The following is a 13556-nucleotide window of genomic DNA, read 5'->3' as shown; positions in this document are numbered from 1 at the left end:
AGGAGGGAGGTGTGTACGCAGCCTTGCCCCTACGTTATGAAGGTAGAGAGACTGTTTCCAATACCCTCAGCTCAAGTCTGCATTTTCTGCAGATTTTTGCTACAATTCCAAGATGATGAACTAACACTTGAAGTTTCTGTCATTGCAACAGAGTAACTCGTACTGATATCATATGCATAACTCTTAACTGACAAACCAGGGTAAACAAAAGGAAACACAACCAGAAAATAAAAACAAACATCTCCCCACCTTTGCAAAAAAGTAAGGGAACCACGAAATACTACCTGAGAAGCTATCAAATATAGATCAACTCCACAGGCCACCACAAGCTCATACTAGCATAAACCTGCAATTTTTGAAGAAACAAGGAGACTTGAATTGTTAAGACTCGACATTAACTTAACACGGACTTATTACAACTTACGTTACTAAGTTCAGTCACAACATGCTACATGGATCTCGGCAAGTTACAAGTTCTGTCCCAACTGAAGGTCTAAATCTATGGTGTAAGGTTTACATATATCTCTTTCAGCTATAAGTTCTTCCAGAGGACCAGGCTGCAAGTAACGATCTAAATCTACGATATTACATACAGATATCTCATGAACAGTCGAGAGTATCTACCATTGACAACAACACTACAGTCACTAAAGAAAAGTAACAAGGGTAAAAGGTCAGAGAGAATAAGAGAGCAGGGTAAGAGGATAGCAGAGAATGGATCCATGTCACTATTCAATGGTTAATCTCATCGGCCTTGATCCTGTTATCAGTTACTTCAGCTTCATCTGCTACTTTCCCAGTTGGGACCTCTTTCACCAAGAAAGCATCTCCAACATCTTTGTTAGCCGCAGACACATCAGCAGGAGCATCTTCTGCTTTTCCATCTTCGGTTGGGTCATCACTTTTCACAGCATCAACATCAGAAGTTTCATCTTTCTTCTCTGCAACACACTCGGTCATTTTATCATCTTTCTCAACTTCAGCCTCTTTAGAAGGACCATCTTCTGCTTTTTGGCTTTCACCCATTTTTTCAGCTTGGTTCTCCTTCATAACATCAACAGCAGAAGAATGCATTTCATCTTTCTTCTCAGCAGCATGATCAGCCATTTCAACATCCTTCTCAACAACATCATCTTTGGAAGGACCATCTTCAGTTTGGCCTTGACTTGTCGGTTTAGCTTGGTTCTCCTTCACAACACCGACATCAGTTGAAGGCATTTCATCCTTATTTTCATCTTTTCCCTCGTCATGTTTCTGTTCGACCACCTTTTCAGCTTCCACAGCCGCAACATCCTTTTCATGTTTTTCAGCTTCCACAGCCACATCATCCTTTTCATGTTTTTTAGCTTCCACAGCCACAGCATCCTTTTCCTGTTTTTCAGCTTCTGGCATGTCAACATCCTTTGCTGCCTCAGTTTCTTCCTGGTCTTCTTTGTCTTTCACATCCTTCTTAGAAGCTGAAGATTTTCTGCTTCGCTTTGTTGGAGTCACACTTTCTGCTGCAAGTGGAGCTGTCTTTGCCTTTCCAGTGATCCTTGTGGATCTTCTTGGAGCTTCCCCACTTCCCCAGTCAAACTCAGTGATTGCCGGACCACCAGGGTGTGACTTCAGGTACTGCTGCAACTGTTTCTTTGTAGTTATCTCCTCCCCTGTTGGTGCAGTAAATACGATCTCATTTTTCTTTGGCGTCCCTCCTTTCTTAGGCAGAAACTGAGAAACAAAAACAGAAAAAATGGACATTAGTTATTGAAAATATCTCCATCATTCTCCTTTTATATTCCTTGTCTTTTATTGGGCTGGCTGCTAAAATGGAGAGTAAACATGGAAAAGAAATAAAAACCAAAAACCAAGACAAGGAACTACTTGAGAGATAAAAAAGGAAATCAATAGGCAAAGCTCTGAAGGAAAGGAAACTACTTCACAACATCAGGAGAAGATAATGATGAATTCTTGATAAGCAAATAATATATAACTTATGGCTCAGCTAATATCCACCATGTTCCGACTGTTTTTAGTACAGAATTTGGAACATGCACAATCCCACTACAGTACAGTAACTAAATGAGTCAGAGTGCAACTGTTTCACATGAGTAGCTCTTCCTGATCAAATGGGATTCTGAGGAGTTTCAAATCGTATTTATCAACTTAATCCCCAAACAAAGTAATTTTGCAGACAACTAGCACACACTATAGATATATAAGTGGTATACATTTAACAAAGAAACAGCAACCCAGCCAAAAGCACCCTGAAATCAATAACACATTATTGTCTATGCATATAAAATGACAACATAGAGAATGAATCAGTTAAGAAAGTGTAAAACCAATAATTTTGTTTTCTTCTTTGAAATGGCAGTGTCTGAGTCAGCTACTGTGTAGCTCGGCTATTCCATCGGCAACTCTACCTATCAAAGTATAGGCGAACGTGAATAAATCTGTTAGTATTTTATGTCTCAACTGGGATTTAAAACCTGTCTCTAAGGTTTGCACCCACTTTATTAATCACTAGGTCACACACTTAGGTGCAAACCAAAGCAATAACTTGGTACTACTATAAACACAAGCTTTACAAATGAGACACCCCTGTCAAAACTGCTGGTCATAATGCCTTCCATGTGAATAGATGAGCAGTGAAATAAGCATTAAAGCGAGTAAATTTTTTTGCGGAAAGGGAAACTCGTAACTATTATTAGGAGGAAAGACTTATTTTGTGCCACAACCCAAGTAGAACTGACATTTCATTAAATCTAATTAGCAAGATATTTCAATAAACAAGTAAATGAATAACATCACCCTACAACTACATCATTTTAGCATCTGTAAAATCAAATTCAAAGAAAGTCACCAAGAGGATGCTACCCACACAAACAAATAAGATTCTCATAAAATGTAAAATAAATGGGTTGAACAATAAGTATATAGAAATAAGTGATGCTGTCATCATTAATGGGCAAGATAGAAGCTAAAGTATTGAATGAGAGGATGGAACAGTTATTACAATATCAGAGTCTCAGATTCTGACAATGAATGTGAAGAGCTTCATTAAGAGAAATGCCTCCATACAAAGAAGGGAAATCATAGATGCCTCATTCATTAGAAGAAAGATAGACCAATATGGAGTCAGAACGATGTGGGTTGTTATGGTCCCCTAAAATGGATCTAAGTTATGAGACGCTGCATGATACAACATATGGTGTTGGTTCGTTAAGAGAGAACTTGCAATCTCTTGAGTTAAAGTACTCAAAAACTGGAATAATTTTCTGCTTATCTTTTCACTGAATTCAAATTACTTCAAATAACATATTGGTAGATTATCCACCCACTTGATAGCAAGGAAATAACTTCGTACTATTATTGAAATTAGAAAGAGGAGGAATAACCTCCTTACTGCTTATAACTGCTACAAAGAAATAGGAAAACATAATCAATAGATAAGCTTAAGTAATTTACTTTCTGATTTGTTTAAAGTTTCCCTGCGTAAACCGTTATCAGACTAAAAGGGTGCTAACATTACTACCCTCCTTCAAATTGCACTTGTCCTCAAGCACAATGTGGGAAGTACTAGTATTTCCTTCTTTTCCAGCAAATTCTTCCTCATTATCAATGGAATCAATCCAAAATAATTTCATGCACTAATGGCTCAGAGTGAATAATTCGTCACATTTGAAATAGAGTCCCTTAAGTCATCTTTCATCCATTTCAAATCTGGTTAGTTCTTCACAAATCTGATTGTTGTTGAGGTGAGAAATCTGTTGTCTTTGATCTACAAGCATCTAATGTTTGCGAACAAAGAGGTTATTCCTTGCGTTCATAAAGTCGGGAAATACTCACCGTCATAGCCAAATCTGGAGGATTATGCAACTCTCCCTCAATTTCGCAAGAACAACTACCGGCACTAACTCTATCTTAACGACCGATAAAGCCCTCACTCTAGGATATGGCACTTCACTGCTCGGAGAGGAATGAGTTCTTCTCCAAATCATCTCTTCCTTTATTTAAGTTAAAGAAAGAAGTCAATTACGTTCGAGGTTTTTGTCAACTGATTCCACTCAAGCAATAAAAAAAAAGGCTATCTCCTCTAGTCTCTACCTATGTTGAATTCAATCAATCTAAGAACTAGTCGACCTCATGTAATCGGCAAGACTACTTATGCATAATTCCATTTATTTTGTGCTTGTATAAGGGTACTAGCCCACGAAACCAATTGTTCAAACCTTTCTTGGTACTCTGTCACAGATCCAATTTGACGTAACTTGGTCAATTCTTCCAACTTTTGACTTCTAATTGGCGGTCCAAAATGAACGTTGCATTGACGTTTGAACTCATCCCAATATCATTGAGGCATATCTTTCACTAGTTGAAGAAACTAGTGTTGTGCAATTCCCTCCAAATGAAAAGAAGCAAGACCCTTTTTTTTCTTTTTTTGGTGTTGTGTCGAAAGAAATGCTCGCACATGTTCAACTATCCCAAGGAGTCCTCATGGCCACGAAATCGTGGAAAATCCAACTTTGTATATTTAGGAATCATGGAATTCCCACTAGTTTTTACCCTGATCCCGTAGCCACTGTTTTACCTTTTCAACCTCGGTTGTGACTATCATTTTATGTTGAAGTGCATCCAAGCGAGCATTTATAGCTTCTTGTCTTGCTAAATTGGTCACGTTCTTCTCAGAATAAAGTCAACAATTGGCATACTTGTTTTTGTATTAAATCTCCCACAACTCCCGTTTCTAATACCAAGTTGTTACGATCCCCCTAATATGGACCTAGTTATGGGACACTATAAGATGAAATCAAATGTTTTCTTTAATACGACCTATGGTATTGATTCGAACCTGCAATCTCTTGAGTTAAAGTACTCAAAAACTAGAATAATTTTTTGCTTATATTTTTATTGAATTCAAATAACTTTAAATACACATTAGTGGATTAACCAACCACCTAATAACAAGGAAATAACTTTCTACTACTACTAAAATGAGAATGGAGGAATAACCTCCTTATTACTAATTACAGCTACAAGGAAATAGGAAAACATAATCAATAGATAAGTTGTCCTTACTACAAATATAATTAATAAATAAGGTGAAGTTCTGATTTCTTTAAATTTTTCATGCGTAAACGGCTGATAACACATGTGTTATGTGAAAATTAGACCAAAAGAGGTATTGACTGTGTTGTGTGGTCTTTCCTTTTCGGTAGTGAATGTATGGTTTTACTAAATTTTGTCGAACAATACTTTCAGTTTTGTTGATAGGTAGATTAAATGAATTAAATGTTGCATCACTTGTGTCAAGTATTCCATCGTAATCAAATTAGGGACATAGGAAACAATGTGCCAATATCCAACATTTTGTATGTTGATGACCCATAAATTTTTTGTGAGCTAAAAAAGGAACAACTGTGGTCTCCAAAAGTTGTGTAGCTAAAGAAGTTTCTTTAGTAGCATATAAATCTATCTGAAAGAAAACATGATTTATAGGACACGATAATCGTTTATTGTTTTAAGTTACAACAAAATTTAATGGGAACGTGATTTATAGAAAAGAAAAGCGAGCCTAAGATAGTTCAAGCATGTGAATAGGAGGTACGCGGATGCGCCAGTTGGAAGGTGTGAGAGGTTTGTTGTAGCAAGAGTAAGGAGAGGTAGACCGAAAAGGAACCCGGGAGAGGTAATTAGACAAGACATGACACAACTTCAATCTGCTACCGACAAAATCCTAAATAGGAAGGCATGAAGGTTGAGGATTAAAGTAGAAGATTAGTACTAGCTGAGTGTGGTCGCTCGCTAGGTTAGGCAAGAGAAGGGCTATACCATAGCAACAGCTATGCCAACTCGAAAAGGACTGGGAGAGGCAGGGGGATTGCTCAATATCCTCTTCTCCTTATTATATTAGTAGTAATTAGTAATCATGTAGTTTCTTATTCTTCTATGTTCTTTTACTATATGTTGCTTCATTTTACTTTTTATCTACATATTTTGTGGTTATTTTTTTATTCTTGCAACCCTTCTCTGAATAACTTTCTTTTTGAGCCGAGGTCTATCGGAGACATCCTCTCTACCCCACAAAGGTAGGGATAAGGTCTGCGTACATCTTACCTCCCCATACTCCACTTGTGCGGTTACACGGGGTATGTTGTTGTTGGTTATCAAAGCTAAATATGACATGAAAAGTCAAGACTAATTCATCTCAATATGTACCTTTATGGAAGATTATCAAGATGCTATGGGTGGATTTCCAATTCTAGTAAAACGGGAGGTTGGTAATAGGAAGAAAATAAAATGTGGCGAAATGCATGGATACAAGATATTCTTTAAAAGGATATTTTCTTGATACACTGCATTATTACAGAAAATGGGACTACTACTCATAATTGCAAGATAGGTGATAGATGGGAGGTCATCTTCAAGAGAAAATTCTATGACCATGAAGCTGATAAAGTTGCTCAGTTTCTCAACGAGAAGGGTAGAGAGCTCTCCCACATCACGATGCTCCAATCATGAAAGTTGAGAAGCATGGATGTATCCCACTTCACTCGAATGAGGTTTATGGACTTCAAGCTCAAACTTAGAAGCTAGGTATTAATGCAGCAACATGTCATGATATTCCCTTTCTTGCAGTAGACGACTTACTTATATCACCTGTTGGTGCATTGATACCTAGCTTCGAAGTTTGAGCTTCACGTCCATAAACAGGAAATCAAGTTCGTAACTGAAAAATCCAATCGCTTAGCATATGTATTTTTTCTTCATTCATCTTTCTTCGTTAAATTCGTGCTTTATTTGTGTTTTCGCTTAAAACCTCAAATAAACTCTTTTTTTTTTTTTTTGCATTTCCACCTATAATAACACTGATCTTATGCGTGTGCTATCAAAAGAGTCTAGGGAGAATGCACCCAATGATGTGGCCTAGTGGTCAATGAAGTGGATGGAGAACCATGAGTTCTCAGGTTGAAACCCACCCAATAGAGACAACAAACTAGGTGATTTTTTCCAAATCTGTCCTAGCCTTAGTAAGTAGAGTTGCCCTATACCAGTTATTGGTGGGAGGTGCCAGATATCCCGTGGAATTAGTCGAGGTGCGTCAAGCTAGCCCCTACACCACGGTTGTCCCAAAAGAAAGGATCTAGGTGAGAACCTATCATGTACTTGCAACCTCCTAACTGCATATGTACTTGGTACCTTCACCAACATTTAAGATTCAATCCTTGGTTTTCAAGGTTGTCAATCCAGCTTTTCCCAGGATTTGTGTGTTAATCATTGTCCACAAGCCTTAAATAAAGTTGCTTTCATCAGACTTCTCAGTTCCTTCTTCTCTTTTCTTTCTTTTTGCATGTGTGTGTGGGGTATGGGGTAGGGGAGTATGAGAGGTACTGACAAAACAAATGCCACAGTAGTAACTAGTTTGAGCTCAAGAAAGAGAAAGACATACCAAATTGATGCAACTCCAAATATCTACTGCAACATGAATAGTACATAAAGTACAACCTTAAAAGAATATTCACAATGAAGTAGGGTTTTTCCGGAAAAAAAATCTTGAAGTGTACCTTTCCACTTCGAAGGCATGAATTTACATAAACTAAGAAAACAACACCACGACAATAAGGTGACTGCGCAAAATATAGAGACTAAACTGGAGTGGATGCAGCTGTTGACCATTTCAATTTTCGTCTCCACCTCCTGAATTTGTTTAAGGAAAATTAGAGTCATCATCACACAAGGGAGAACTGAATCCAATGTGTAGGAAATCCGTTGTAGAGTTCAAGAAGTCCTCCTACCTTTGAATGTTTTCATAAAGCAGCCGAAAGAATCAGAGTACGAGAATTTTCTTTCAGTGTCTGGCTGCAATTTCTGTAGGAGTCTTGACAATATCGAATGGGGAACAAACTACAAGCAGCAACAGTGCTGGCCCAAAGCCAATAGCAGCCTCAAGTTCACTTGGCATAGAGCTCAAACTTGTGACCTAAGACACAAGTCCCTCAATCTTTGCCAGTTGAGAAAATCCTGAAGAGGCATTAATACCCACAGTATAAACCCTGTATAACTTGTTCACAAATCGTACGACCCTATATGGTGAAACTAGTCCTGGTTGAGCCAAGCTGAACCAGTGTTTCATGGACTTCTCATCTTGCCTCTTTACACAAGTGTCAAAAAGGGATGCAACATTTGTATTGGTACCTCATTATGATATCTGATGACACACTTAAAAAGTGCCAAAATTTAAACATATATGCGATCGAAGAACATCCAAGTCCATGTATCATTAAGTTGTCAATCCTGCACAAAATCTAACAAGTAGCTAGCTTTAATTTAGCTCCAATTGCCTCAAGAGTTTTTGAGCTTGGAACTGGAGCACTCACAAAATAGAGACGAAGCAAGGGACTCAAAACTTTCTTCAACATACGCTAAAACTTATAGCAAAAAGTTTGACATACTCCTACCCGATACTTCCACACCCGTATTGGATAGGTACCCGCAATGAATCAACTAACTTAGTAAACCATGAAAATGCATATAGTTTTTCATGGTTAACTCACCTCCCAGACCCCTAAACCAAGCTGCCCAACATGATCCTTTCCCACTTTTGCTCCCGTGGTGACTCAAACCACCAATCTTGATGGTTGGCGGTGAACGGTCCTTACCAAAAAGCTATCCGCCGTTTGTCGAGAAGCAAATATGTTATTATAATTTAGATGCAATAAGACAATTAGCTTTGGAGCATTTTGGTTTAATATTCAAGTCCAAAGCTTAAACTCAACCAAAAGCAAGTTTCAATAAGCTTGAGCCAATCCATGTACAAGTTTACAGTTTCATATAAAAGACAGAGAACTTCTGAAAGTGAATCAGGCGGTCCTGTTTCCTTTAATTAGAATCATAACAGTTAGTGTCTATTTTGATATGTGAGTTAGCTTATTCATCTTGTTAGTTACTAAAAGGACTTGAGAATTCCTTTTTGTAAACAAGGTCTCAACTTTAATTAAATTGCAGGCACTGAAAAATAGAAAGAACCAGCACATTATCCTCCATCAAAAAATGTTGCAGATTGAGTACTTAAATTACAAAAGGATCATTTTTGGTACATCTTGAAACCGTCAGACAGTAAGTTCTTTAGATTGCACTCTTAAGAAACTTCACTTCCCTGAAGCCATGGTTTTCAAAGCCAATTAATAAGTCAGAACTGAAGTTTTTTCCCTTCCAATTTTTGGTTTAAAAGGCTAGGTTATTTCTCTTAATACCACTTTATCCCCCCCCCCCCAAGGGAACCCCCCTACCCTAACTTGTAAAAAGATATATAAGACTACTAGACAACTCAAGCTTAAAAACTCTAACTCGCCTACCAGTTGATCACCATAACCAATGAAGATAGTAACTAGAATAAACCAAAGGGGACTGAATTGCATAATAAGTTAGATGAAATTGTTATTTTGAAATTGATAACATGAAAAAAAACAATTTCATCTAACTTATTATGCAATTCAGTCCCCTTTTGTTTATTCTAGTTACTGTCTTCATTGGTTATGGTGATCAACTTGTAGGCGAGTTAGAGTTTTTAAGCTTGAGTTGTCTAGTAGTCTTATATATCGTTTAACGCTAAAGAGCACTCCCTTTACAATTTAAAAAAGGAAATTTTTACTTATAACAGACAAAACAACCAGGAGTGGCAGTGGAGCAGTGTAGTGCGGGTTTGACCCTTTGCAGGGCGGAACGGGTTTGGAGTTGTGTGGCGGGTTAAGTTTAAGAAAAAAGAATTTTTTGTGGGTTGCGGGGCAGGTGGGGTTCAGCTTTCTTCTTGTCATAAGTTTTAAGTTCGATTACACCATGAATCTTGTACTCAACCTCTTGAATCGGATGCTTATACAATCTCTTTTTGGATCGTCTTTAATTCCTAATTACAACTGCTTTATTATAAAAAAAAAAACTTGAAACATGAGTTTTGCATTTATTTAATGATCCAGTTCTACATTAGCCTGTCCAAATTATCTGCTAGTTGAAATGTTAAGCTTAGCCTGGATATACTAGTGCAAGTTTAGATTTTTGTGGCACAAAACAATGCAAGGGGTCTGGATTCATTTTGCATTAACATTTTGTTGAAATGATTTTCTTTATCCAATTTTACTATCCACTAAAGGAAAAGCAAAGAAATGAAAAATATACAGAGGCTGACTTCATCATAGCATTTCTCATATGAGAAAAAAAAAGTTTGATTTTTACGATTTGGGTCTATTTTAGATCAAAACATTTGTGTTTTGAAACTTAAGTGTAGACTGTAAAAACAATTGTTATGAAGAAAGTAGGAGAAAACAATTCATGCGAGGTGGGTTGAAAAACAACAAATTTTGCTAGGTGCGAGTTGAAAAACAACAAATTTTGCCAGGCGAGGCGTGTTGAAAAACAACAAATTTTGCTACGCAAGACATGTTGAAAAACAACAAATTTAGCTAAGCGAGGCGGTTTGAAAAACAACAAATTTTGTTAGGCGAGGCGTGTTGAAAAACAACAAATTTTTCTAGGTGGGGCGGGTCGAATTCTTTGCGGGTTTATGCAGCTTTGCCCCCATTTGCCATCCCTAAATAACACACAACCCCCAAAACTTCTGTGAATTCAACTGAATCATGAAGTTAGGAACAAGCAAAACTCCTCATACTCCAGCCTACCTCAATCTTCCAGAAGTTGGAAAGTCTCAAAACCAAGATAACCCCATTTCCTAAATTGACAACAATTGCAGCACAAAAATCTACATTTAACAAGACCAGACAACCCAGCTAACATATACAAAAACAATCCTTCTCATCAACAAAACTATCACATGAACACTCAAAAACACAACAGCCTACATAAACACACAAAATTAATCAAAACCCTTTTTCAGAACAAAGGGGAATTTGATGCTAAACACCTAAAATAACATAAAACTAGAATTAAAAAAAATTCAACCTGAAGAACAAACAACAAATTAGAACAAACCCACAAAACCCTTTTCATAAAAACATCAAATTTCAATGCCAAACACAAAAAACAACAGAAAATTAACCAAAAAAAAAAAAAAAACTGAAACAAGAACAATAAAAATGAAAAAACAGAAGAGAAAGAAGAGAAGAAAAAAACATACCCTTTTCAACCAACCATCTGGAGCTGGAAGCTCAATGGACACAACTTCATTTATCTCCACAGAGCTCGACATTTTTCTCTCTTCTTCTTCCTTCCTTCTCCCACCAAACTCAATTTTTCTGAAAATGAAAAAACGCTCTACACAAAAACAAACTAACTCATTTAACTTGTAAACACTTCTTCTCAAGGAAAAAAACAAAATGATGTAATAAATAATGTTTATCCATCTCAATTTATTTGTCAAATATTTTTTAATTTTATTTTCCTTTTTATTTATCTTTTTTTGACTAATAAAAAAAGGACTGAGTTTTCTTCTTCCTATTTTATCATAAATTTATTAACATTGTGTTAGTCTCTTTGAAAAATATAGTGAGTAAATATATTTGGATAATAGTTTAAAATGGTAAATTACTACATCAAGTAATTAATCATTATTTTCTTAATACGCGAGTCAAGTCTAAATGATGATAAAATAGGAAGAAACAAAATGATGTAATAAATAATGTTTTTCCGTCCCTGTTTACTTGTCAAATTAATTTTATTTTCTTTTTTATTTGTCATTTTTTGATAAATCAAGAAAGGACAAAAAAAAAAATCTTCCTATTTTATCATCAATTTATTAAAGTTGAGTTACTGTCTTTGAAAAATATAGTGAGTAAATATATTTAGATAATAGTTTAAAATGGTAAATTCACTGCACCAATCATTATTTTCGTAATACATGTGTTAGGTCAAAATTTGACAAGTAAAAAGAGATGGAGGAAGTATGATATTAATATTTATTTTATCTTTAAAGAGAACATAAATTAAAAAAATAGACTTTTTTCTAAAAATTTAATGTTCAGTCAAACCTGTAGCGTGTAATTTTAAACAAAGGGAGTAATAAAATTGAGATGTATTTTTTGAGAAAAATGATAAATTTGCACGGATATAGAGGTAACCGATGAGAAATTTGAGTTTGGATTTTGGTTTTTTGTGTAAGACGTGTTGAAGTGTATATAACTTGTTTTGATCGAATTTGACTACTTTTGAATGACGGAAAAAAAACAATGGGGAGGTTACAAGTTTTTGGAACAGTTCAGGTTGGTGACATAAGGACAAAAGGTTTTTATGTTTGTTATGTTCAATCTTTTTTCGAAGCTTAACAGTTCACATATGAATATTTAGATACTTGAAATTGATATAAAATTTCACTTATACATCTTAATTAAGTTTATATGGGTGTTTAATCATGAAAATAAAAAGAATTTTGTATAAGTTAAATTTTTTCAATTAAAAAATGTATAATAAATGTATATATGATGTATAATATATGTATATCAACTAGTGCATTTCCCATTAAAAGGAATTTTTTTTTAAAAAAATACAGTTTGACTACTATTTCAATTGAAATTTTATGGCTACCTCCACTTTCAATGTTTCGACTTAAAAGGTCGTTTCTCGTTTGTATGCTTATTCCTTTTGAAATCTTTATTTTTTATCTTAAAGTGGTATCATATAATAAAGTCCAATAATATCTTTAAAATATGTAATTCATATGAATTCCACTTTGAAAAGGGTGATAATAAATTTATAGATTAAGACTCTTAAAACTTATGAAATAAAAATTATTTTTCAAGGAATTTGATTATTATCAAGTATATTTAACATTTGCACGCTAATAGTCGAAAATGTGAAAGGATATAGTTGTTCACAATTGAGAATTGACTACATAAATGTGAAATATATTGGTGTCACACAAATATAAACCACCCATTGCGATTCAAAATTTTACAATTATGAATTGGGACTCGCAAATATAAACTATATGTTGGGTTTGGATCTTTTACAATTGTGATCTAGGCATAAAAAATAATAACATGTTAGTTGATAATAAAATTAGCAACGACAAAAATAAATAAATTATATTAATGAAAAGTGTGAATAAAATATAATTTAATTGATTATACGAGGCTTTATAAAATAAAAATGAGAAAATTATAGGTGATTTGGATCATCATGGAGTCAAAATTTAAACCTAGAAAATGCCAATATGATATGTGTATGTAATGTCATATTATATAGCATATGTATCACACATATATTGTTATGGATATACAAAAATATATGTATGATATAAATAAAATAAAAGGACAAATAATAAGATATATATTGATATACATGTAGTGGGGATACATAAATGGAGTCCTTTAATCTCGAGTTTTTATTTTGAAGTTTTTCTCAAATTCGCCTATAAATAAAATGTATATACATTAATTATACGCATCATATATATATACTTTTTATATTTACTTCATATTCACTTTTAATATAGTATTGTGTAAATTCAGATGGAGGGAGTCATAAAATTAAGATGTATTTTTGTGGGAAGAAAAAGGAAAAAGTCGCACAATGTAAAGATAACTGATAAGAAATTTGAGTTTAGATTTTAATTTATTTGTTTTGTA

At 34.9% G+C, this 13556-nt stretch overlaps 1 protein-coding gene across 1 annotated transcript; it reads right to left on the bottom strand.

Annotated features, from left to right (window-relative positions):
• Nucleotides 1-380: 380 nt before the first annotated feature.
• On the bottom strand, nucleotides 381-11243 carry LOC125877004 (methyl-CpG-binding domain-containing protein 11-like). Its single transcript, XM_049558307.1, has 2 exons — nucleotides 11111-11243; nucleotides 381-1710 (listed from the first exon to the last, which is right to left on the bottom strand). Exons 1-2 carry the CDS (start codon nucleotides 11180-11182, stop codon nucleotides 733-735), a joined length of 1050 nt encoding a protein of 349 aa, XP_049414264.1. The 5' UTR covers nucleotides 11183-11243; the 3' UTR covers nucleotides 381-732.
• Between the last annotated feature and the right edge of the window lie 2313 nt (nucleotides 11244-13556).

This window comes from Solanum stenotomum, chromosome 9 (genome assembly GCF_019186545.1).
Source record: "Solanum stenotomum isolate F172 chromosome 9, ASM1918654v1, whole genome shotgun sequence".
NCBI classification, from domain to species: Eukaryota; Viridiplantae; Streptophyta; class Magnoliopsida; order Solanales; family Solanaceae; genus Solanum; species Solanum stenotomum.
Note: the sequence above shows the minus strand (reverse complement) of the source record. Positions and strands in the feature narration are given on the sequence as shown.

Coding starts and splice junctions, on each gene's coding strand:
- LOC125877004 (XM_049558307.1), bottom strand. CDS start 11,182: ATGTCGAGCTCTGTGGAGATAAATGAAGTTGTGTCCATTGAGCTTCCA. Junction 1,711..11,110: donor CAGATGGTTGGTTGAAAAGG/GTATGTTTTTTT, acceptor TTTGTTTCTCAG/TTTCTGCCTAAGAAAGGAGG.